This window comes from Coptis chinensis, chromosome 7, assembly GCF_015680905.1.
Source record: "Coptis chinensis isolate HL-2020 chromosome 7, ASM1568090v1, whole genome shotgun sequence".
In the NCBI taxonomy this organism is placed as follows: domain Eukaryota; kingdom Viridiplantae; phylum Streptophyta; class Magnoliopsida; order Ranunculales; family Ranunculaceae; genus Coptis; species Coptis chinensis.
This window is the reverse complement of record NC_141462.1, coordinates 10,767,090-10,794,901: the sequence shown is the minus strand read 5'-3', so window position 1 is coordinate 10,794,901 and position 27,812 is coordinate 10,767,090. Positions and strand designations below refer to the sequence as shown.

Genomic DNA, 27,812 nt, shown 5'->3' with positions numbered 1-27,812 from the left:
ATGCTGAATTCAAAAAAAACAAACAACCCCTTAAACTCCTTGTGTACACGACTACACGGTTATGTCCAAAATATTTTGGAAGCAGCTCTGAGGCATTTGAATTTTGAAGCGTTCCAGACACGGCGCACAGGCTTATGGTGCAGTAAACTGTGGGAAGTGTAAAGAAATGCAAATACGAGATGAGCACTAAAAAATCGAAACCAGAGTCGAGGTTTTCAATATAAAAAGATCCATTGTTTTGAAGTAAGCAGTGGATTATTATTCATGCATGGTATCCACGTGGCATAGCTAAATTGAACTCATTTGTCACCTGAGCTTCACTTTCAGTTTTAGTCATATCCTTGAGTTTAAAAAGGTGGCATTAGAATGGCCCAACTGTCAAAACTCAAAACCAACACACAGATTGACAAACCTCTCAAAATTGATAGAGGGGTGGCAAAGGAGAGAAAAGATAGTGAAGATGGAGATGTGGAGTGAAGAAGCCGAAGAAACCATGCAACATCTTGGTAACTTGTTAGTGGGGCAATTGATGAGAGTGAAGCTATTCCAGCTACTTGAAATACATTGTGTTTATTAAATACTAGGGGTGTGTTTGTTAAATTTTAACTCATGGAAAGGAAAGGTAGATATTAATCCTAGCTTTCCAAGCCCCTGTTCACCTTTAGTAGTAGGGAGTCAAAGATATTGGTGTATTATTAGGGGTGATTTCGGATCGTTTCGGAACCTAATATGGTAGCCAGATCCGATCCAATTTTTTTTTCGGATTCAAAATATATTTTCAATTTCGAAATTTTTAGAAATTTCAGAATAATTTGGAAATTTCAAAATACTTGGTAAATTTTCAAAGATCTTTTTACTTTCAATTATTCTTGGAATATCATACGCCAATGTTTATTGTAGGGAGAGAAAACCATGTCCACAACACCAATGTACTAACAGCAATACACACTTGTTTACTGAGAAAACCTATTTCATTCAAACAAGTGATCTAAGAAAAAATGAGAAAAAGAACCTGCAGCTACCAACAACAAGTATTGCATTCTGTTGAGGTCTGGGTATTTGTAATGTTTCAATCTTTTTTCGTGTGTGGAAATTGAAGCGTGAAGTGTTTGCATGAATAATGGATTATGGTCTTGGACTCTAAGTAGCTTTACATAATATTCTATCTATTGGAATTTGGCTTTTGGATTGGTCTGGAAGTCATTGTATGACTCAATGACATTTTTTTTTATATCATTGTTGTTATAGCAGACGGTGTAATGACAGTGGAGTGGTCCAATTCAAGTGGGGAAGTAGCGGCTATGTTATGTTTTTGTTTTGTTTTTGGAAGTAAAAAACTAGAAAATGAATGAACGGTCGAGATCTGGTCAAGATCTAATCAAGTGGATAGTGAGAGAAGTACATATTTTCGGAATAAATTGGCAATAATATCGGAAATTTCGGATCGGCTATATATCGGAACTTTCGGATCGGATCAATTTTTAGAGTTATATCCGAATCCGATCCAATTTTTTTTCGGAATTTTCAGAAAATTGGAAAATCGGCCCATAAAAACTACCCAGAGCCAGACCAATTTCAGATCGGATTTCGGAAAAATCGGAAATTCGACAAAAAGAGACACCCCTATATATTATAGAGCATATTATTTGAGCCCATATATTACTGGTTTTGATGGTAACCTTTTTTTTTCCCGCTGAACCTTGATGCTTTAACCTGAATTTCGCATTGGCCTGGAATTTTTCAATTAAATATGATACCTGTTAAGGTGTGCCCAAATTTGAGAATTACCTTGTAAAAAGAGATTATTGTACTGAAAGTTCTGATTTTATAACTTTTATATTTGACATGAGTGAGTAAATTTGTCCATATTTGACATAAGGTCCAGGTCTAATTAGAGGCTGATTCTGGTGGATATGGTCTTCGGCTCTTTGCACATGAAATGATGGAGATCATCCTCGATAACAATTAGCTCATTTGAAAACTGATCTTATATTGAAAAAATGTGGACCTTCCAAAAATCTGACCACATCTTCTGGCATTGCTAGAAGTTTCAAAATGAGATGATTTTTTCTGAGAAAAATCTCCCCTGGGAAGAGAGTATATCCATCAACAGACAATAGGTTCACTTTGGGAATTTGATGAGTGGTTAGGTCACATTCTAACATTTGGAGGTTGTATCAAGTATTGCATGATAACCATCGAGTATATGTCGATTCTACCATAGATAACGATAAAAGTTTCGAGTACTATTTATCCCAAGGAAAAAAGTTTGACAGTGAAATGGTACATATGCAACTAAATTATAAGTTGTTTACTGTGCTAGTGTTTCCTACAGCTGTTTATGCAACGACTATGGTAATAGAGTCTGTAAAGAAAGCTCAAGAACAGAATTCTGCCATGCTACTCTCCCGGGCTGTACAAATCTGCAAGGAAAAGCCAGTAAGTGCTAAACTCCCTATTAGATGGTACGGTTATAATATAATTAGAAGCTATATATTATGTAAGGTATGTATGATGTAATCTGTAACATATGCCATGTCGTCTTTTGCATTCTTTGGGATAGTGTTTATGTTACCAAGAGGAAAAGGATATCAGTGTATCAAATGAACATAAAGACATTGTGTATATATTGGTTGGATTGTCCGACATGAGAAATGTCGGTACCTGAACTATTTAAGTGATTTCCTAAATTGTAATAGTTTCTATAATCTTGTGCAGATCAAAGTTGAAACTGTTGTTCTTGATGGAGACCCAAAGGATATGATTTGTCAGGCAGCGGAGCAGACTCACCCTGACATAGTTGTTGTCAGGAGTCGTGGTCTTAGCAAACTCAAGAGGTATAATTCCGACTAATGATTCAATTCTCATTTAGTTCTTGATTTCTTAGCACATTATTGTTAATTCCTAAAGAGGTTTCAAAAAAAAAAAAAAAAAAACCTCTTCACATGACAATTTGGTGCACCTAATGCTTCTTAACCGTAAGAGGCGATCAAAATGCTTGCGACAGGGAATTGAAAAAAACACATAAATTGTTGATATTCAGAGTTCAGACTGTTTCATAGACAAGGAAAGCATGCAAAATCCTGTAATTCGATTTACCGCATATGATGAAAAATGATAACATCTCTAAATCAAGTTGAGGCATCTTCAAATCAATGCTTTGTAGCTCATTCTGAAATTTGATTTTTTTTCCCCCAGTGATGAAGATGTTAATAGTTTGTCTTTTGCTTGCAGAGCTTTTCTTGGAAGTGTGAGTGACTACTGCGCACATCATGTAAAATGCCCCATCCTAATCGTGAAACCACCTAAATGAGCAGTCTGACTGTCTAAGTAGTATTTGCAGTACTGTTGGTAACAGAAACTGTGAATCCAATTTGCTGTAATCAGGACAAATGAATGTTTAACTTCGTAGCATATGTAGATGTTTGTGGTTCAGTCAGTAATAAAAAACATCTTTTCTAGAATTATTCATTCGACTATGCAAGTAATAAATTCTTGTTATGCAAGTTTATTATGCCACTTCCTGTCAGATTCACATCTCGGTTCAACTTTTTGCAGTTTGAGTGCGATCCTTTTGACTACCAATTTAACAAATTTAGTCGGATGCCCAAGCTCCCACTATGACACTATCCCCTAAAATAGTTTCTCATTTTTCCATAACTTCCCACTTTTCCAATTAATACCTTCAAAAAATTTAACTTAAAAAACATGCTGTTTCGACAAGATTTGCCTAAACACACCAGTTGGGTCGGAAGTGATCTTTTTCAGAGGATTTTGCGAAAGAGATAGTTGTTGGGGAGAGTTGAGACTGGATTTCGGTTTTGAAGTTACCTACGTATCCAAATGTATTACTTGGGATCAAGTCTCGATGGCGTAGTTCTGGAAAAATGACGAAGGTTGGATTTTATAGATAGGATTGGTGACAGTTACTTCCTCGTTCTTCAATATTCCAATCGTGGGATGAAGTTGGAGAACTGGTAGGAGAACTGTCCAATCATGGGATGAAGTTGGAGAACTGGCGGGAGAATTGTCATATCATGGGATGAAGTTGGAGAACTGGTGGGAGAACTGTTCAATCGTGGGATGAAGTTGAAGAACTGGCGGGAGAACTGTCTATTCGTGGGATAAAGTTGGTGGAAGTTGCGGGAGAACTGTCCATTCGTGGGATGAAGTTGGTGGAAGTTGTTTGACTCGCGAAACATGTGCGCAATTGATATTAATTTTACGTGTAGGTAAGGGTGTAATACAGGGAAGGGCGGGTCAACCACGGGTCAAATAGTGATGGGGCAGGGTTGGGCGGGGTTAGGGGATACAAATCCAATGGTCCCCGATGGGGCGGGGCGGGTTGAAGTGTCATGTCTTAGTACCATCACCCGGCCCGTTGGGTCAGCTTACGGGGCGGGTTTTGGGCGGGTTATCTGGGTCGGGTGGAAATTATCATTTTAACCCAATTTCACAAAAAAAAACTTTCTAATTCTGCAAGTAATATATTTCTAATTCACAACATAGAGAAAAAATGGAACCAATCAATAAAAAATAAACAAAAATAAAAAAAACTTGAATTTGAATCCAAAACCATATTTGTAAATTTGAAACTTATTTATCGTGATTTACCATTTATAAATTGATTATTTTCCATAGCATGATAAAATGAAGATGGGGGCGAGGATCTATGGTACAAAACAATAAAATATAAACTAAAAAAATTCAAAATAAATACAAGGATGAATGATTTATCTTCTCTAAAATTCGAAAGTTGAATTTGAATTTTTGATATTTTCCCAATGTTCAAACTTGAATATGTGAAATTGATATTGAACTCATAAGTTTGTATTCATATCTCTCAAATTTCTACAAAAGTTAAAAGAAATTATAAACAAAATACAAAAATATTAGAGTTAGAGTCTTGAAATTGTACGGGTCAACAGGGTTGGGTCAACGGCTTTTGACATGGTGCGGGTTGGGCAGCTTGACGGGTCGGGTTTGAACATAGAACCTACACCCATAACCCGACCGCATAAAAACGGTGGCGGGGCAAGGCGGGTCTATTTTCGGGTCGGTGCCGGTGAGGTTTGGCTGGCGGGTGAAAATCGGGTACCCTACCGGATGATGGATCAATGGTTTTTTTTTACACTCCTACGTGTAGGTATGTAGGTTTTGAACATGGGCTCTGAGTGTGGGCTTTATGGTAGATAAGCTCTGAGCATTGGCTCTAAGCGTGTGCTTTTTTATAGATAAGCTCTGAGCATGTGCTATGAGCGTGGGCTTTTTTATAGATAGACTCTGAACATGGGCTTGTATTGAATTGGGCTTTTATTGGGCCATATTTGTGGGGGCCGGAACACATGCATTTGGCGATTAACTGGCTCTAGCCCAAAGGTCTACCTATTTCAATGAACACCACGGAAAAACTCCAGACTATAATGGTTTTTAGTTTGCGGCCGAGGTTAAATGCTATGGTTTGTCTAAGTCGTGGGTAGGATTCATGCCTCAACAATTGTGTTAATCACCAAAAGGTTAGGGGAATAATTAACAACCTACCAATAATTGGGATTTAATACACTTCTTTCGAAATTGAACTCTACTGATTTTTAAGAAATCATACTAGCGATTTAATTGGCAAACATTAATCGATTCTTAGAAATAACAATAATGCAAAAAATAAGAAACTATATAGTATGAAAGTTAAGGATTTCAATTTGAGGATTATCCATCCATAATTTCATCAAAATATTTTTTAAAAAATATAAAAAAAATTAGGAAAACTAAAATCTAGCATTTCTTTTAGGTCCATAACTTCTAAAATGTATTAAACTCAATGAGCAACTATATGTGTGAAACTTTTAATTGATAGACTCGACTCAACTAGCTACTATATGTGGGAAACTTAATTTTATGAAGGGAAGAATTATGCATCAAACTATACAAAAAAAAGAAAAAACAGTTCAAAACACAGAACTGTGGCAAGATATTCGATATATTAATACTATAGAGAAGATTAACATAGATAGATTTTTTTTGGGGGGGGGGGGAGTTCAAAATGACTTGAGAGATTGCACCATCCATAAAAATCGATTAGGGTAGACAAGCAACTTAAACACATTCAGTTAGAAGAACAGATATTCCATTTCTACATAATACATGTAATAGTACTTAAAAATATTTCACCTCGGAGGCACTTGCCCTGTGTCACTGCTAATGGGACTTTGCGATCCATACGACATGGAGCATCCAACATTATTAATACTCTTCAAAGTCAATACAACAATCTGTTGGAATCTCTAAGTGTATTTCGAAATACTTGTGAGTGTGTGCAAAGTGGAGGAGATGAACCATATGTGTTCTCTCCACTTTAGTACATAGTAGATAGTCCCACATTGGTTATCCACCACATCGGGTAGGGTTCGGGCTTGGGCTTGGGCTTACTGTTGTGGGTAGTGGTTTGACCAATAGCCTAAACTTGTTTTGCCTTTTTCTTGTGCAGCAAGTTTTAGTGTTCTATTAGGAGTTGGTCTCTCTTCCTCCTAACCTCTATAAATAAGACTGTGAGTCCATAGAGAGAGTAGACTTGATCAGAAACTCAACTCAGAGAAACAGAAAACTCAAACCAGTCCTTTTCTTTTTCTCTTCTTCCTGTCAGCCGCCAGAGAGAGTTATATTGCTGTTCTAGAGGGTAGTCTGTTCTAGTGCAAAGTCAGGCTACTGTTAACCATTGAATCCTGTGGAGGAAGACGCCACTGTTGCCTTTCTCGCACCATTGGAGGGCGAAATCTTTCCTTAAGGACTTAATAAGCGCTTTGGTTATTCCGGCCATCGCCGTCCCTTGTTTCTTCATTGCCATCGCTTCCTTCGTTTCTACTTTAGTTGCTGTGTTCATACAACTATTCTAACAATCTTAAGGAAAGAGTTTTGTAGTAGAACAAAGGAGAGTGCTTTAATACGACAATCAAAAGATAAGTCTTTTACTTTGAGTTATTGTTTGTGTTATTGGGTTATGACTTTAGAAATTTTCTAATAATTTCGTTTTTGATAGGGAAACCAATTAAAGATTGAATATTTATTGATCTTTTGTGGTTTATCAAACCCTATATGGTTGTAGACTTTTCTCATACGTTTGTGGGAGTCAAATCTGAGATTTCTATCAAGAAAAACGTCAAAGTTCGTCTTTTTGACAGCTGCGTCACTCATTACGGAAACTGCTATAACTTTCAGCTCAGAGCTCGGTTTTGCAATCCGCTTCTTGTGTTGGATAGCTGATTCAAAGAGCTTTCCAGTGGTATAAGGCTTGATACCCAATTCGTCCTGAGCTGGTTCAGAATTACAGTTCTTTTGAACTGTTTTTTCTAGAAGGAGGAAAATATGGTAATCCAATTTTTCAATCGGTTAGGTATCGTATTCTTTCACTCTTTGCAATTCTTTTGGTTTGATTATATGGTGATATTCTTGCCTTGAGTTGCATGCTAGTTTTTCTTAGGAGGGAAATCCCTAAGCTTAAACTTCTTTAATAACCTAGTCAACAAATTATACGTGTTTATCACTGAGGAATTAATTAGTTTGACTAGAAGTAGTTTGATATTAATTTTCTTTGTACATATGTAGATGTATGTAGATGGTCTAAGAGAGACCTTAAGATAGTTAATATCAACCACACTCAAATCTTGGATAGTAATTATAATGTATTCAATGCATAATTGCTTACCTTTATTGAGTGAACGTGTTGTTAGACGATGGGTATAATTGTACTGTTGTGAAAATACATGTTAAATGAAGTAACTTGTAGCTTATATCTAATATAGCATATGTTAAAGTTGTGTAGCATGCTAGTTTTGGATATTAATCATCGTGGATGGATTTACTTTAAACTTGATAATAGTTTATTGGTAAATTTTTCTAGTTGAAGACATTACGGGGTTGAGCCATTAGATGTTGTGGTAGTATTTGAGGTCTTGTTAATAGGGTATCCTATCTTGCTTTGAGCTCATGTAAAAAGAGGAGGTGAAGTCCTCGGTTGTTTTGTATATTCAAGTGGCTAGATTTGCTTAAATATCGTATACTTTTTTGTTGTGAGGGTACAAGTTAAAGTTTACTTTTTCTGAACCTATGATATGATATTTACCATGTTTGGCATGAATGCATTATTTAACATTGACATGAAGTTTAACCATGTCATATATTATTAAGTAATGAGTATCGTTGTCTATGAGAGGAAACAATATGGGAAACAATTATATCCTCCTAAACCTAATTTAGTCAAGGAGATGTAAGGTTATGGATTGTCTTCTTAGACAATATCCTCCAGTGACTATTTTAGACAAAGAGATATAACGCTTGTGGATTGTCTTATTAGGCATTATCCTCCTATGACTATGGATAAATAGCTAAGGTGATGTACAAGTGCGTGGATTGTCTCCCTATGTTAGTTGGAATGTTGAATGATGAAAAGAAGGATGATAATGATATTATCTGGGCAAAACCCTTTTCATCCGATTCTTCTATTCTTTAAGATTCATTAGAATCTTTTGTGGATTTCCTTTCATATAGATAACATGAACATAATATGACTATGTTTATATGATCCAGAATCATAGACTTGAGTAAAATATATTCTTGTCATAAGAGTGCATTTTATTGTTGTTGTTTCTTTTAGTGTTTGTAGCGGTATAATGTGTTTTGCATGTAAGTTTGATTAGGTTGAGTAACTATTGAACTGTGGGGGGGTGGTGACCCATATGCATAACATCTTGTTTTTTACCATAGTTCATCTCACAAGATAATTGGAAAGACACTGAACTACAAAGTATGGAAAGGTCTTGGGCCTATCCAACAATGCTTCAAAATGTGGGGGTGTCTTGCCAAGGCTATTGTGAATGAATCTAAAAGAAGTCTTTTTGAGACCTAGAATTATCTAGTAGATATTCATTGGTGAAACTCATAATAGTGATGTTTGTTTTCAGTTGTCATGAGTGATAACAATTTTGTAAATACCACACTATTATTGAATGTCTTATATGCTAATTTTATTTGAGGTTGTGCTTTCTCGAGAAATGGCATAGAGTGGTTGAATGTTCATAATGAACTACATAAGATAATCCCATTATTTCGCGACAAGAAATTTGGAAGACTATCAATGAGTATTTCCACCATTCACGGTGATGATGTTTTATATGTTTCTTGAGGAAGATTCATTAACCTATAAGGAAGTTTGTTCCGTTCCATGAGAAGTGTCCTTTTGAAGGATACAACTCCTCTAAACCGGACTCTTGATTTATGGGGGATCTATAGGTTGAATTGGATCTTCAAAAGAAAACTAAAACGTGATAGTTGTATTGCAAAATACAATGCTAATAATAATAGCCAAGGGGTTTCATCAGAGACAAGATTTATACTATTTTGAAACCTTGCTCATATAACTAGAATTTCTTCTACGTAATTCTAAAGACTCTAGTTGAGTAGTCAGGCGGAACTACAATACCAAGTAGTACCAGGTGATGAGCTGAAGGTATACAATTTAGTTAAATCTTTGTATGAGTTGATTCAAGCGCCTATAAAATGGCATGAGCAATTCAACAACATATTAGTGTCATATGGATGTCAAAGCATCGTTGTTGATAAAAAAAAATGTGTACTTTCTTTAGAGCAAAGCAAGACATATGTGTTAATCTCTATTTGTTTAGATGATTTAATATCATGAGTGCTAGCATTGAGAATGTGTATGAGACAGAGAAATTCCTATTTGAAACACATCATAAATCGTCATTGAAAATGATAGTTTATTATGTTGTTAAACTCATTTCTGTAACTGCTATATTCAGTTGTCAAGATGTTGACATTTGAATATGGTGAAGGGCGCAAATTGCATACTTTAAACCGGACCGTACCGGATGGTATAGGGAATTTCGGGCACTCTGTAATTGAATGATTGGTGAATATAGGAATTAAAACTCATGTTGGTCTCATTATATTGTTATAAAGACTTAGTAGAAATATTTTTCATTGAAAAGTATGGATATTATGATAGTAAGCATGTGTTAACACCTTTTGTGGCAAATATCCATCTTATGAAAAATAATATCATTGTGGTTTTCTCATACTAAATAAGTCAATATCATTGGTAGCCAATTGTACTTGATGGATAATGTATGTGAGACATGACATTGCCTACATTAATGACATATCGAAATGATAACCCATTGTGTCCTTATAAGGAACTTTGATGTATATTGTCGATTATCCAAGTACTATAGCAGAGCCATTGATTATGGATCGATATTTAGTAAATTTCCATCATTGTTAAGGCGGTAATATGTTATAAATTGGATCCAAGAATGTTTATGTGTTTACCTTTGGTGGAAATTGAGTGTCTTGGATATCATCCAAGTTTAATCGCCTTTAGAAAAGGCATGTGATGATGCCGAGTGGGTTAGCAACCTCTTGGCAAATCTTCTCATTGGCTCTAAAATGACCTCCGATGTATATATGCTTTGGTAACCTGCTCCTCATTGCAATAGCTAAGACATGTTATCTTATGTGCAATGGGAAAAGAATACATGTAAGTTGAGATATAACTTAATCAAGCAGCTGCTAGAGATTATGTTAGGTTGGACTTAGTTTGGCCACATGTCTAACCGCACCACTTCTTTGGAGGCAAGTGGTTATACGTCGAGGGGGATGGGACTTTTGCCTTAGATAGAGGGCTTACATCGACGCAAGAACCCCAATTTTATGTGATTGGAGATCCCATGAATTAGGTTCAAAGGAAAAACAAGTCACCTCGTCGCTCTGGTATGCTATTGTCTTTCTTTGAGACGTCCCACCCTATGACTAGATAGCATTATTGTATACTTTGTATAACTTGAATAGCAATGAGAAAAGGATGAGTTATTTTACTCTTAATGGAATCCATAGTCCATTATTTTTATGAGATAGTGTATTTTAACTGCTATGTACACTTGATGGATATCCACCTACGTGAATGTAGAACTGGGTCGGTTCTTATGAGTATTCAGGCAAGTACTCTAGAGCATTCACATAACACAAAAGCCAAGCAGGGGCCAAAAAGCAACAATCGCAGGGTAATCGGCATATAATGAAAGAACAATGTGGATGCATGTCCTCTATTTTACTACAAGGGAATGTTGGTTCAAAGATTTTTTAATCCACCACTTTCACGTATTATAAGATATGTTACCCTATGACTGGTTCAAGCCCTAAAAAGCACCAAGATCTTATGCATTGTTTTTTTCGATTCTCCGGCATTTCGTTAACCCTTTTCTTTTGTAATATCCTATTCCAAAATAGTGGGGGACTATTAGTATTTTGAAATAGTGGGGGATTGTTGGAATCTCTAAGTGTATTTCGAAATACTTGTGAGTGTGTGCAAAGTGGAGGAGATGAACCATATGTGTTCTCTCCACTTTAGTACATAGTAGATAGTCCCACATTGGTTATCCACCACATCGGGTAGGGTTCGGGCTTGGGCTTGGGCTTACTGTTGTGGGTAGTGGTTTGACCAATAGCCTAAACTTGTTTTGCCTTTTTCTTGTGCAGCAAGTTTTAGTGTTCTATTAGGAGTTGGTCTCTCTTCCTCCTAACCTCTATAAATAAGACTGTGAGTCCATAGAGAGAGTAGACTTGATCAGAAACTCAACTCAGAGAAACAGAAAACTCAAACCAGTCCTTTTCTTTTTCTCTTCTTCCTGTCAGCCGCCAGAGAGAGTTATATTTCGTTCTCTGAGAGGGTAGTCCGTTTCTAGTGCAAAAAGTCGCTACTTGTTAACCATTGAATCTCGTGGAGGAAGACGCCACCTGTTGCCTTTCGCACCATTGGAAGGGCTTAAATCTTTCCTTAAGGGACCCTAATCCGCGCCTTGGTTATTCCAAGATTCGGGCCGTCCTTGTTTCTTCATTGCTACTGTTCCTTCTGTTCTACTTTAGTTGCTGTGTTCATACAACTATTCTAACACAATCTTGGTGGTTTGCACATGGACCCAATTCACTATGGTCCAGGGGCTCGGGCACCCAACAATAGTAAAACAAGAGGTGAAAAGAAAGCCCGATTGGTGAGAAAGGGAGAGATACAGACCTTCCCAGTTGCAATGTGCACTATGTGGACAGAACTATCCTCTAACCCCGTGATAGCAAGGTTGGAGTCATAACCTAGAACACGTGATTGCCTTGGTATGATACGGATAACCTAGAACAGAACATAAGAACAAATAACTGTCAGAAAAACCAATGCATCAAGGGTGTATCAGGAGGGAAGAATAAAAAAGAATCAGAAAAAGATAATAACAGCAAAACCAAAGTAACAAGGTGTCAAATGTGCAAAAGCACAACCCACACATTTCACTGAGTTTTATGTGTATATTTTGAAATCAAAGCACATCACAGTTCACAAAGGAGCAAGGTTGAATTCAATTGAGGACAACCATATATACAATGGTAAACGTATTCACACGAACTGAAATTTGTGTACACAACAGCAAGTAATTGACGTTTGTGCTCTTGCACAAACCCACACATTTCATCAACTTTTTATGTACAGATTGAGAAATTAGAGCTTATCACAGTTCACATGTGAGAAATGTTGCATTCAGTCGAGGGCAGACATGTATATAATACTAAACTTATTCACAGGAACAGACACTTGTCTACACAACAGCAAGTAATTGAATCTTGTCTACTCTGCATTGCAAGTTCGCACTGCAAAGTCTATTTTGCAGTGCAAGTACATGTAAACGATGTTGCCAAATGACATCGCGGGACTTAAAGTTTTATACTTTCATAAATTTACCAGAAAACCAGATGTAAAGTGTAGAAAGTACTGGACCTATACCTCACCCATCTACTTTTGAATATTTTCTTAGTATAAATCTTTCACATATAAACTGTGCTAAACTTTATATGATTTTGGGGCTTAACTTCTTATTTATTATAAAGATTAAGGAACTAATGGTAAATCGCTTCCAATAAGAGAGAATTATTTTATTTACTACTAAAAAGAAAAGTCACGATAAGAACGCAGTATACACACCCTTCACAACATGAATTTCGGACCCCGTTTTAGGGTTCATATCCTCAATGATGTATCATTAGAAGCGGTACAAATTGTTTTCCCTACAGAAATGAAACCAAGTATACCAAGTTAACAAAACTGAAAACATAGAGGCAAAAACAAGGATATAAGGAGAAATGTAACAGTAAGTACTTACCATCGGGAGTAAAATCTCCGCAAGTTACGCTGGCTTCATGACTGAAAAAAATATTCAGATGCGTGGCTTTGTCAGCATTCCAAAACCAAACAGTGGAATCTTTCCGAACCGGCCAAAACCAAATTCCCTCTTATTTGGTTTTACATCCCCACTCCACTCTAGTATACGGTATGAATAATTATTAGATACTTGAATGTCTCCAATGGAGAAAATATACAAATTTCGATATTAGAAACTCGGACGTCATTCAAAATAACATATTCTTAGCTAAATAAGGGGCACTCTCCATTTGGATTTCCGTCCCATAAAATTCCCACCAAATAATTGTGCAGAAAGATCTCGTTTCTTTTTCTTGAGAAACAAGAGTACCAACTTAATCTGGTCACTAGCTTGATAATTAGAAGTTCAATATGAAATCAAGAAAAAATTTCTCTTACTACTATAAAGAGAATGGCACGATGAATAGTGCTGGTTTCGTTTTACGCCCAACTATTTTCTCTTTTAACAATCATATATTGAAAGGGTCACATGTAAATAATCTATCCTACGAAGGGTAAAAAAGTAATTTCGCTGAATTTAGATTCTTAAAATTTCATACACTTCCACTTTTTATTCCCATTTTGCCCTTCATATTTTCATTAAATGACATTATTAGAAAAGCAAAATTAAAGTAAATTAAATTTTAAACAAGGGTATGTGTCTTTGAAAAGGGTATATATGTCTTTTAGAAAAAAAAATATTTTTGCCATTAACACATGGGTCCCACGTGTTGGCCATCATTTAATTAATGCAAAATCTAGTATTTAATTAAACTAGATTGATGCACGCACCTTGTGCGCTTTGCTTAAAGCATAGAAGGGTAATATCATCAATCTACTAAAAAAATAAGGGTAAAATAGTAGATACAGTCATATTTTAGATGTTCCTAATCTTATGAGAATTGCTAGCGTCCTGCCCCTTTAAAAGGGTAGGACCGTCCTAACCCAAAAATAGACAAAACATAATGACCAGGTACTTGTAAAATTTTCTGAAGTTCTAAAACTAATCAACTCAAAGTCTCTTCACTTCCTCTCTTCTTCTCTCAAGCACCACCACCACCACAAATCCATCACCACTGGCCACGCCCATCACCACCACCATCGGGTCAGCTGTCCATCTTGTTTTTCTTTTCACTTCTTTCTTGGTATTTCCTTATTCATCTTTTTTGTTTGATTTTTCTTCTCTTATTTCCCTCTTAAGTCTCAACCCCTCTTCTCACTCTCCACACCCCCACCACTACTTCCCAAATTTCGAAATTGAAAGAAGATGGGAGTGTCATAATAGTTTAATTGCTCCAACCACTCTTCTCACTATCCACAACCCCACCACTACTTACCAAATTCCAAAATTAAAAGAAGATGGGAGCCTCATAGTAGTTTAATTGCTCTAAACTTAATAAAGGGGTTTTATTTAGTTTTACTCTTACTATGCTTTATTTATGGATTTAAGACTCACTTGAAAATATATAGAGTTTTTTACTTTTGAATATAGAATATATTGACTCTTGTGTTTGGATGATTTTTATCTCAAATTGGTAGGTATCTTATTTTGATGTTTTGCTTATATGTTCCCCTTATAATTTCAAATGAATAATGTTGTATGGATTAAAAAAAAGCAAAATATAAAAAAAATTGTTTGGTCGGAATCCGACGGCGGGAGCAGTGGTTAGCTGGGGCTGGTTAGGACTTGGGTTAGGTTATTGTTTTCAAATGTCTTTTTTTTTCTAATAAATAAAGTGGAACCTTTTAAATAGGTGAGCAAGTAGTATTCTTTTGTCTGTAATGGGTTAGGATGGTCCTACCCCTTTAGAGTGCAGGGCGCTAGCAATTCTCTAATCTTATTAGCGAGTCTATCAGTCTATGTCGTCTTTTTTACTTACACCACACTTCACTTCTCTGAAATAGTTTCATTTGGTTTGATGGATATTAGGTAGATTCACTATCTGATGATGCTGAATGGACGAATGTTATTTGCACGTTGCTGTAAATGTACACGTGCCATAGTTTATTTGATTCAATCCAGACCCTTGGTATTAAATCTTGATTACCATTACTTTCTTTGATTCTACGGGATCGTGATTTTTGTAATCAAGGAATGGTTTCTTCTCTTTTTCCATCCATTGGTTTGCGTCTTATTTTATTCTATTTTTTTTGTTTAACTCTTTGCTGATTTTTTGAAGAGGAGTTGGTAATTAGTGATTTTGTAAAGCTGGTTGTTTGACACTTTGTTTATCTAACACAATTCAACTTTTCCTAGCTTAGCATTTCAATTAAAAAGCTATGATAGCCATCATGGAACAACAAACAGATGTAGAAAATGATCGTGCTAAAGTACGGAAACAAGTTCAAACTCAAATTGTGATTGAAGCCTCACGTATGCAAAGTTGGTTTTCTTTTAGAGTCTTTTTGAGTTATCCCCCCAAAGATATGTCGAGTTTTGTGTTTAACCCCCAAAATTTCAATTATCACAATTAGACCCCCAATCTGTCTCAGAACTCTAAAAACACTGTTCATTTTTTCCATAATGCCCAAACTACCCTTTCAAGAAAATTGCGGGAGCAAATTATTTTTCGCCCCCATTTAAACATGGCCCACTTCAATAACTTAGATTAAAACCCCCAACTTAGGGTTTTATTTTGCTTCTTACTCTATTTCTCATCTCTCATCGCTCGTCTGTTGAATTTAGGGTTATTTAGTGTGGAATCCATGATCTTGGGGTTCTTACACTACTTCTCACTACTTCTTACACTAGAATCCACGATCTCGTACTCGAATCGACAATCTCACAGTCAAGGTAATTTTCATATGCCTTATTTAGCAAGCGTCTTCCCACATGTTCATTCTGAAGCCATTGATCTTGTAGAGAAAATGTTGACCTTTGACCCTACCCAAAGAATTACAGGTAAGTTCGTTTCTTCTACAAGTTTCTATTTGTAAGTTTGTACTGTTTTCATGTGCCTTATTTAGCAAGCGTCTTCCCACATGTTCATTCTGAAGCCATTGATCTTGTAGAGAAAATGTTGACCTTTGACCCTACCCAAAGAATTACAGGTAAGTTCGTTTCTTTTACAAGTTTCTATTTGTAAGTTTGTACTGTTTAATGGAAATATGATTTGCTATTTTTAGAGTGATAATTGGTTTGTCGCAAGATAAGACTACTTAAATATTAAATGAAGAGCTTCAACAGTTACATCTAAAATGATCATGGTTATTCAACTGAAATCTAAAAACCACAGTAAATCCATGTTTCATTTGGTCCTCTTACTGGGTCATGGAATTGACATCTTATTGGAAGAATTAAGAATAGTTTATTGGAAGTTTATAGAGACCAAGTGCTGCTTAAACTCTTGATCATAACTTTACTGCTTTTTCTTCTCTATTCATGTGTTCATTGAACTTAACATTCCGCTTGCATTGGAAATGTTTTGTTTATGACTGCCAAGGAGGTAGACCGTAGAGTAACCGACAAAACTAATGTACAGAACTACAGATAACAGCACTGAAACGTATTGAATATACTGATACATTGAGATTTCTCATTTCTGCCTGTCTTTTTTATGTAGATGTAGATAAGGCTTGAAAATAATTTTCTTATTTGTTTATGCAGTTGAAGAAGCTTTAGCGCATCCTTACCTAGCAAGGTTACATAACACAGATTATGAGCCAATCTGCCCAAAGCCCTTCTCTTTTGACTTTGAGAAACAACCCTTGATGGAAGAGGAGATGAAGGAAATGATATATGAAGAGGCATTATCATTCAATCCTGGGAAGACGCTTTCAAAGGGGTAGTTTGGGCATTATGGAAAAAATGAACAGTATTTTTAGAGTTCTGAGACAGATTGGGGGTCTAATTGTGATGATTGAAATTTTGGGGGTTAAACACAAAACTCGACATATCTTTGGGGGGATAACTCAAAATCGCCCTTTCTTTTATTCTCGAAAGTTTGGTAATCATGTGTAGATTTCTTGCTACATTTTCAATCTCTGATTTCCATGATATCCATTCTAGAGTGTCACAGGTTTATGCAAATACCCTTTGTAGCTTTAAACTTTGTGCATGATAAACCACCATATCCATGATCTTTTTCTGTTTAGCTTTTTACATGTTGCGACCAAGCTTAAATGTAGTCAAAACATACTAAGATCCAAAAAAATTAGTTAATTTTCCGTCAATACACCCCAGAATCCAAATCTCGCGCAATTGGTTAATAATCATGTCATGGATGGTCTTCATATGCAGATTAACAACTCAGTTTCAGTTTCAGTAAAATGAGTTCTTGGCTAATACTTCGGTGTCAACGTTCAGACACTTGACGTCACGAATTGAACCTCCCTACTCATCATATCTCTCGTTCTCATCTAATGGTTTATTGCTAATAGAATATGTTGTAATGGGATTCCATCTTATTCGGATACTTTGATTTTTCCTTTTCGTGGGTTCTCGGATCCTTAGACTTGGTATATTACCCTAAAAGTTATAATCACCAATTTGTGGGTCTGTGCGATACGGTAAAGGGATCCGTATGGGCGATTTGTGAGTCTTGCAATTGCCACTGTTTTAAGCATTTGAGGGTATATAGGAATTGCCTCCGTGAGCCTTGACTATCTGTGATTATCTTACCTTTATTTGGACATTTTATAGTTGAACGATCAGTAATAAGCACCACCTTTCTTAGTGGATTTTTAGTATAACAGGCATTCTTAGTGTAGCATTAACGAAATTAGAATTTTTAAAAAATCCCATGTGTCAATGAATTTCTTTTGTGTATTGCCCTAGGTATTTTCTTCTTTTCAATTCCTTCATTATATTGCTTTATTGGCTTTTAATCAGCATCATGAGACTAATAAGTTATAATGTACAAGAGATTCCTGCTGCAACTAAAACTTGAAATTCTTCATACTAACAGGCCTGCTCAGCTGGAGTTCTTCATCTCATGGTTGTTTTTGTTTGCTCAAGTTCTTCACCCCATGGTGCACAATACATTTGGAAAGTCAGTTTTTGAAAACAATTTTTGTTCAAGCTAAGCTTGGAGTGATGATAATAAATGGATATGTGAATCATAGGTCAGCTTTTATGAAAGGAGATTTGCGAGGGCTCAGTGATGGAGCATGAATCTTTGAATGGTTTTAGTATGACAGTGGAATGGGATGCATCAAAGAACAATGGAGCTTTCGGTGTCCGCCCTAAACAAATTGAAATCAAAGTTCTAGATAACCCAGTCGGGGAGGTCTTTGGGATAGTCTGCAGAGATCATGTTGCTAACTTAATTGGTATCATGGCAAGACAAGGGGACTAGCTATAATAACTAATTTTGAAGCAAAATGGCACACAATCACATTAGCAATGGTGGTTGCGACTAGCAAGAATTGGAACATAAAATAGTTAGAAAGTTACTCCAATTCAGGTGATACTTGTTTCTAACAAGGGGCCAATGCATCTAGTATGGGCCTATGGAGTATGAGCCCGGTCCTCCCTGCTGAGCATATATGAGAATTTGTGGTAGAAATGGTCTGTGGGTCCGGCCTTTGGGTGTCCCTTGGATTTTGTGTAAAGCAAGACAATGCTCCCGACACGATAGTAAATCGCACCTGAATTATCTTAAGTTGCCAATTGCTTATCTTTTATCCCTGTATGTTTCTGTTTCCTATAAGTCTATAATCCTCCCGGTGCCTTCATGTGATCTATCCCGAAATTGTTAGCGAAGCTTTCACACTTCCTCTACGAAAATTTCTGTTTCCTTTGGTCAAGTGGTGACACTTAACGTTAGGTTTTCAGCCTCAATTGATTGTAATGGTATCACACGCGTTTTGGTAGGGTAGACATGTCCTTTGTTAAAACCACTTTGGACTATGATTACCATCACAAACCACTTCAGACGTTTGCATTTGAGCAATTGTTTAGTACAGCAACTAGCCAATTTGCATTATAGAGGCGCTAAATTTTAATAGATAAGTCCAGTGGTGAGTGTTCGGGATTATACCAATACCAATCGATTCCCCCCACTACACAGATAACTTGTATTTGAACACAATTCAACTCCGGACAAAATCTAAATATCAACTACAACCTATACTAACATGCCCAACTCGCTAAACAACTATTAACAACAGATAATAATGTAAAGCAGTAGAAGCAAACCACAACACAAAGATTTACCGTGGTTCGGCCAATGATGCCTACTTCCACAAGAGCCAGTTCTTAATAAAGTGGGAAGGAAAATTACAATCTCTCCTTTCAGTCTCTCACCTTACTAGATCACTCTTATCTCTTTACAGGGTTGTATCTCTGTAAAGGTTCTCTCTCTTTGTTTTTGGTCTGGATTCCAATCCTTCTGACTTGTTTTTTGGTTAGGTTTTCCAAAACCTTGATTTTTGGTTTTATCTCCAAAAACCAAATTTCGCGAATCTTGTAGCAAAGCCCACTTTAAAATTAGACCCGGCCTTGGCCGCCTCTTTGAGCTTGCGCTTCGATATCTTGGGGAGATCGAGATCGATTTGGTCGCCTCTATGGCTGGTCGCCCTAGTCTATGGAACTGAAGGCCGAAGTCGCTACTCTATCGAGTCTTGGGGCCTCGACTTAATGCAATGCCGAATTCGCCCGTTTCTGTCCAGCTCTGTTTTCTCTCCTCATGTGAGGGATAACTCCAACAATCTCCCCCTCCCGAACAGTGAGGGGCTTCCTCCATGCAATTTCCAAATCAACAGGAGGAGTGTGCTGCCATTCCGGCAATAGCACAACAAACATCAAACTTACCTTTCGGTAAGACTTTGGTCATCATATCCGACCCCGTTCTTGTCGGTATGGATCTTCTCGATACACAAATGCTTGTCTTCGAAAGTACTTCTCTAATCCAATGATAACGCGTGTATGTGCTTGGATCTAGAATGAAAACTTCGGATTCTTGCTCAAGTGAATGGCGCCTCACCGTATCACATAGAACTACAAACTGTTTACGCTTTAGCCCTAGTTCGTCGAAGAACCTCTTCATCCATAGCAACTCTTTGCAACACTTTCGATGGCTGCAATATGCTAAACGGCTTCTCAGAGTGGTGGAGAGGGCAAACACACTTTGCAACTTAGATTGCCAAGAAACCGCCTCCCCGCAAAAGTAACCGGATAACCGGAGGTGGACTTCATCGAAGTCAACATCACCGCCATGTTCGCATCGATTGTAGCCTTCAAGTAAGGGCTTACTTCCACCAAAGCACAAACATGATTTGGAAGTGCCTTTGAGATATCTCAATATCCACTTAACACCTTCCCAATGTTCTTTACCCGATTTTGATGAAATCGCTTACAACCCCAACGGCGAAAAGCAATATCCGGTCTAGTACACACCATGGCATACATCAAAGCGCCTTTAATCGCTGCGGATGCATAAGGAATCTTTTCTATCGACTCTGCTCATGCTCACCCTTAGGACACATCTCTTTGGTCATGCGAACTGGCCACCAAGCGGACAAACCGACCGGCTTCGGCTTGATCCATGTTGAATCTCTTCAACACCTTCTCAATGTAGCTTTCTGAGAAAGCCACAACTTCCCACTTTTTTTCGTCACGGTGATCCCATCCCAAGTATCTGCTTTGCTTGACCCAAATCCTTCATCTCAAAGGACTTACTCAAGTCTTTCTTCAACTTGGATATCTTGTTGATGTTTGGGCCAACTATCAACATATCATCCACATACAGCAATAGCACTATGAAATCCCCATCTGGAAATCTCTGAACAAGCGCACAATGATCGGAAGCAGACTTCTTGTATCCTTGCTTCGCCATAAAGGAGTCAAACTTTATGTACCCCTTGTCTCGGTGCTTGCTTCAACCCCTACAAGCTCTTTATCGGCTTGCATACTAGGTGCTCCTTGCCTTTGACCTCAAACCCCTCTGGCTGGTCCATGTAGACATCTTCTTCAAGGTCTCCATGAAGAAAAGTTGTCTTAACATCTAGCTGCTCAACCTCTAGGTTCATACTTGCGGCCATACCCAATACCACCCGGATAGAAGTCATCTTTACTAGAGAGAGAAAATCTCGTCAAAGTCAATCCCTTTTCTTTGATGAATCCCTTCACAACAAAGGCGAGCTTTATGCCTTGGGTGAGGATTGTTCTCCTCATGCTTGACTTTGTATATCCACTTATTCTTGAGAACTTTTCTCCCGTGGGTTTCAACTAACTTCATAAGTGTGATTCTTATGCAAAGAATCCATCTCGTCATGCATGGCCTTCAACCACTTTTCTTTGTGCGTACCTTCAAGTGCCTCTTGATAGTACATAGGTTCTCCACCATCCGATAGTAAAGCGTGCATTATGTGGTGGATACTGGTTGAAGCTAGTCTCCCTCCTGTCCGGACCTCCTTGCCCTATCTCCGGTGCCTCGGGAGGTTGCACTTCTACTTGCTCACGGTGGTGGTTCATGCATCTCATCTCAAAGATCTTCTATACCAATAGGTTCTATCCCATCATGAGTAATAGGATTCTCATCATGAGCTTCAAACTCATGGTTCTCTGCAGATTCTCAATGCCTTACCGCAGACGTTCCACGGTAGGAACTTCCGGTTACAATCAACAAGATCATTGGTGAAAGCCCAGACTTCTCACCCTCCTCAAATTCTGCTATGGTTTGGTCTTCTAAGAACACAACATCTCGACTTCGGATTACCTTCTTGTTAATCGGATCATAGAGTTTGTAACCAAACTTTTCATCTCCATAACCGGAAAAATGCACTTTGCTTGGCTTTGTCATCAAGCTTGGATCTCTCATCCTTCGAATATGCACAAATGCCCGCACCCAAATACCCTCAGTATCCATAATCAACATCTCTGCGCGACCATACTCTCTGCGGATAATCACTATTCGAGGCTTTGCGGCGACGAGGTTGATCACATGCACGGTATGCGCGCTTCTTCCCCAAGAGCTTCTAGGTAGCTTAGAGTGAGATAGCATGCATCTCATCCTCTCTACAATGGTGCGGTTCATTCTCTCTGCTATTCCATTCTCATTTGCGGTGTCTTGGGAGCGGTGCGCTCATGACGAATCCCATGACTCACGGCAATACTCTTCAAATGGCCCAATGTACTCACCGCCATTATCCGGCGAATACACTTCAACAACTTCCCGGTCTCTCTTTCCACCATCTTTGTGGAATTTCTCAAACTCGCGCCAAGTACTTCATCCTTGGTCTTTGACTATAGGCCCATATCTTTCTTGACGATCATCAATGAATGTCAAGAAGCACGAAAGCTCCACGGTGGGACTTTACTCTCATAGGACCACATAAGTCAGTATTGCACTAGTTCAAGGACGATTGTCCTTTTGTGAGACGGAATCTTTGGAAAGACACCGTGTTGCTTTCCTACCAAACGATGAGTACATGTATTTAAATGTGTACCTTTAATCCGGCATGGCCTTTTGCTTAGCAAGAACTTCCATCCCTTTTATGCCCATGTGACCACGATCTCTTGCCCGCAGTTCGGATGAAGCTTCTTCTTACGCGCATTCTGCGCTTTACACAAACTAGCAGTATTTTGTAAAGAGAGCAAGTTTTTCTTTCCTCTGGCTGCTACAATGGAACCTCGCTTCGGTTTCCATACCCCGTTACCAAACGAGTTTACAAAGCCATAGTCATCTAATTTTTCGGCCGAAATTAGCTTAACCGTATGTCGGGGACATGTCTTACATCCTTGAGTGTCAAGGTGTAGCCGACATTGGTTTCTATATGAACATCTCCATGCCTATAATCTTGAGACTCCATCTGTTACCCATCCTTACTTCACCATATTCACCACACCTGTAGGTAGTGAAGAATCCCCAATCGCGGTGTGGCGTGATAGGATGCTCGTATCTATCACCCACTCTCAGTATCGACATGAGGTACTAAGACAAAGACACACCACCCTGATCGACACAATTCCCACTAGGTCGTCGACTAGTGCAGTAGTATCTCTGCCTGTGTTTCCGTTCCTCTGCACCATGTCTTCATGTACACAGTTATTCTTCTCATCCCTCTTCAGTGTTCTGCACTCATATCTGAAGTGGCCTTTGGTGGCACAATAGTAACATTGCCTCTCTGCCTTAGGAGTTCTAGCTTCACCCCTAGATTTATACATCATCACCCTAGAAGCGAGATGGTTTTCGCCGACCTCTCCCCGTTTCTCTGTGAAAAGGATCTCTGAGTGAGAGGAGCTGCTTCTTCCACTCCTTCTAGTCTCCTCATTCAACAAAGACGTGGTAGCCATCTCCATGGTAACAATTCCATCCTTGGCTGCTCCATGTAGAGAAACTGCTAATGTCTCCCAACTTTCGGGTAGAGAGCCTAATAGAAACAAAGCCTCAACTTCGTCTCCCAAATTGATCTTCATCAAATGCATCTGATTGATGATATTCTCAGACTTCATTAAGATGCTCGGACATTGAAGAACCTTCTTGGTACTTCGGTAATGCGTAAACTTCTTAACGACTAGCACTTTGTTTCCACCCGACTTCCTCTCATAAAGGTCTTGAGTTTCTTCCATGGATCAAGGCTGTAGTCTCTTGGGCCACATGGTGAAAGACACGCCGTCAATCCTTTGTCGAATGTATCCAATCGCTTTTTACGTCAAGCTTTTTCAACTCGACCTCATCGGTCTTTTTCGGTTTTACTCCCTCATTCTCAATGGGAAGTGCCAAGTCCCAAAGATAGCAAGTCTTCCATCTTGGCTTTCGGATGGTGTAGTTCTTCCTATTCGGACTCATCATACGAAAGTGTTCACGGAATGGTCCATCTCTACAAGTTATTTAACCTCAAATCTTCTCTCCGGTGAATTTCGTCAAACACCGCCCGACCAAGATTCGGATAACACCCTAGGCTATTCTAACCAAGGCTCGATACCACTTGTTGGGGATTATACCAATACCAATCGATTCCCCCCACTACACAAATAACTTGTATTTGAACACAATTCAACTTCGGACAAAATCTAAATATCAACTATAACCTATACTAACATGCCCAACTCATTAAACAACTATTAACAACAAATAATAATGTAAAGTAAAGAAGCAAAACCACAACACAAAGATTTACGTGGTTCGCCAATGATGCCTACTTCCACAAGAGCCAGTTCTTAATAAAGTGGGAAGGAAGATTACAATCTCTCCTTTCGGTCTCTCACCTTACTAGATCACTCTTATCTCTTTTCTGGGGTTGTATCTCGTAAAGGTTCTCTCTCTTTGTTTTGGTGCGGATTCCAAATCCTTCCGACTTGTTTTTGGTTAGGTTTTCCAAAACCTTGATTTTTGGTTTTATCTCCAAAACCAAATTTAGCGAATCTCGTGAGTAGCAAAGCCCACGAAAATTAGACTGGCCTTGGCGCGTTTTTCAATGTCTTGGAGATCGGCTGGTCGCCCTCTATGGCCGGGTAAGCCCTAGTCTCTGGAACTCGGCCTTGAAGTCGGTGCCCTATCCGAGTCTTGGGGCTCTCGACTTGTGCAATGCCGAATTAGCCCGTTTACGTCGGCTCTGTTTTCTCTCCCTCATGTGAGGGATAACTCCAACAAATGAGGAGGGAAGTTTTTCGTGAAAGTGGGGTCTTGAAATCAGAGGGATATGACAGATAAAAGATGGGTTGGGTTTTCGTACTAAAGTCCTCTCGTACGGAAAAATAAAGGAGAAATGTTGGTTTTAATAGTATCTAAGAATTGGAGCTCTAAACCGAGCAAAAAAAAAAGTAAAGATTTGGTTCCCTATACAACATCAGAGTTTGCATATCCCAACTGATCTCAATTATTTATAATGTTACTATCGGATCTCAGTCTTTTTTTACAAACAATTAAATTAGGAAGGTAGGGTTTAGGTTTAGGTTTTTTTAAGGTGGATTAACATCTGGAACATATGTTTCACGGAAGAAGTCACATAACCCAAATGTTTCTGCATTTTCGAGAATGATATTTGTTTTCGCACTTTCTAATAGGGGTGCAAACGGATAGGTTCGGATTTGGATATGTATGTATTTGAATCCGAATCTGAAAATTTATATCGATATCCGAATCTAAATCCGAATCCGACGGATATTAAAAAATTTATCCGAATCCGATTTCGGATATTCGAATCGGATATCGGATAATCTCCGATCCGAAAATTAATATTAATTAAAATTTTATTTGCTTTGAATAATTCATTTTACTACTATAAAAACTATTATAAATATATATATTTGTCATTTATTATTATTATTTTGTTATTATAGTTTTATATTATTAGTTTATAATTTTATATAATATTTTATACAATTATAAATAAATAAATAAATTATATATAATAACTATTAATTTTTTAAATCGGATCGAATATTTTTGGATGCGGATATGGCAGTATCCGAAACCAATTTGGACGTAAAAAATTATCCTAATCCGAATCCGATATCCAAAATTTTCGGATAATATCTGATTTTTCGAATACGAATTCGAATCGGATTCAAATATTTGGATATCCACTTGCACCCCTACTTTCTAACCAATGAAGAATTACTTCGCTCTGAACCCGTATGCCTTTTTCTCTGAATATGTGGGCATATAGATATAGACTTGCATTTATATGCTATTCGTTTCATCGAAAAAGAAATAAGTTATTGTGCTATTCGAACTCTAGCATTTTTAATCTGCACAAAGTAAATCTACAACAGTACAAAAGATGTTTGCTTAATGGAGTTGGGACCTTACAGTACCTCACCAGATACAATTCATACACCATAGTAATGATCATTTTTGTAACCGGCCTCCAAATTCATTGATTCCTGAGATAACTTATGTTCATCATTCTTTATTATAAATTGAATATGTTATATAATCACTACAGGCTATGTGATACGATCTCTTCTCATCACGACGAATGAAGGAAAAAGGCTTTTTCCCTCTTACTTATCTTCCCACCATCTAAGACCTTTGCAATATGCCCAAACGTCACGCAAGTAAAAAATGCGGTCATAATAGCTACATAATAATGGGAAAGAATGCATTAGTATGTGATTATTCAATTATGATATCATATGATTTGGCTTATAAACATATTGTCTATCATGTTCACAAACACTCTGCGTTGCTCGGGCTTTTCAATTTGATTCTTAACCATCTCAACGCTTGGAGAAGTAGGAGCAAATGTCATACATCTCATCATCACTCATTGTACTCCCATCACTTTGAACATATTGAGATGCAATATAGAGTGTATTACCACCACCTCTTACTCTCAATATCAGTAACACCACTCCCATTCTGAATATTGCAATCGGACAAAGTTTGACCATCTTCCAAATGTTTTCAAAGCAAACACCAACTTCGTTGATCGGTGGGATCCCTTCCTTATCTTGGATCTTGCTATTCAAATTGGACCTCAATTGTAATTGCTTTCCCAGTTAAAGTCTTGACAAAGATCTCCATATTGAAATGATATAGAGCATTCACCTATCAAATTCCATATTATTTGAAACCCACCTATCTAATTTATTTACAACAATCTGAAAAGTTTCAAGAGCGAGAAGTGAAATTTGGACTCACCTTAAACTTAGTTAAATTGTGATGAAATTAAATATTAAGGGAAGAGGTTTTTCACTTTTTGTCATAGATGGGCTTACTGATCAATGAAAGTCAATGACTCGCCCCATCGAAATCAAAATAGATGTGCTATTCAAACTTATAGCATTTTTAATGCGGACAAGTAATTGTACAAAACATGTTTTTCACGGGAAGATAGGGAGAAAAGCAACGGTATCCATTGATTCAAATAAACTTATATTTATTGTTCAATATAATTATTTAAATAATATTTTTATCAATAAATTTATTGTATGAGTTTCGATATATAATATTTTTTATACATAATAATAAAATTTATAAAAGCGGTCCCCGTTGAGTTGAAGCGGGTCAAGAAAAATGATGTAGTGAATATAATAATTAGGTTAACACAGAAAGAGGAAGTGCATATTGCTCTAATGGAGTTAATGAAATGGATAACGAAGGTTTAGATCCGCCCTTATGCACACAAGCGATTACACCGGTCAAAGAGGGAGACCACACAAATGAAAGTGATGAATCCACGTGGTAGTCAATTGGTGTGGAGACTTAACAACTCTAAGGTGTTAAAAAGGTAGCACTAACAGGCAACACCAGGTATGGGGACTCAACTTAACAATTTTAAGGTGTTATAAAAAGTGGCCCGAACAGGCAATACCAGGGAGGCTAAAATGGAATGATTCAAAGTTGTGTAGGGTGCGTTGACTGCGTTCCAACAGTTTGCCAATTAACATTGTTGAAAGAGTTCATAAGGCACTACTTATTTGTGTCTCTGCATGGGAGGTTGGGTAGAGGAGAGTTAAAAGATGAAGAGAAGAGGCTCAGAGTAGTTCAATGGAGAGACCATTGAGAATTTGAGAATATAGATAAAATCGTAGTACCCACACTTGTTACTTAAAGGAAATGCAATCTTAATTCTTTGAACATTTTTCTTTGATTTGGTGCTGGTAGACATATATATACACCAGACGTGTATTCCGTATGGGAATCCTACTAAAATGGCAAATTGAACCAAA

The 27,812-nt window shown here is 37.6% G+C and overlaps 1 protein-coding gene and 1 long non-coding RNA gene across 2 annotated transcripts; one reads left to right on the top strand and one right to left on the bottom strand.

Moving 5' to 3' along the window:
- The first annotated feature begins 1,921 nt into the window (after positions 1 to 1,921).
- Positions 1,922 to 3,377, top strand: LOC147485961 (universal stress protein A-like protein). The gene is made up of 3 exons (XM_086569960.1): positions 1,922 to 2,439; positions 2,719 to 2,837; positions 3,235 to 3,377. The coding sequence occupies exons 1-3, from the start codon at positions 2,281 to 2,283 to the stop codon at positions 3,311 to 3,313; spliced, it is 357 nt and encodes a 118-aa protein (XP_086426086.1). The 5' UTR covers positions 1,922 to 2,280; the 3' UTR covers positions 3,314 to 3,377.
- A 2,647-nt stretch (positions 3,378 to 6,024) lies between these two features.
- LOC147485960 (uncharacterized) lies at positions 6,025 to 13,601 on the bottom strand. Its single transcript, XR_015200761.1, has 4 exons — positions 13,212 to 13,601; positions 13,034 to 13,116; positions 11,964 to 12,193; positions 6,025 to 6,269 (listed from the first exon to the last, which is right to left on the bottom strand). It is a non-coding gene; the product is annotated as an uncharacterized LOC147485960 (long non-coding RNA).
- Positions 13,602 to 27,812: the final 14,211 nt, after the last annotated feature.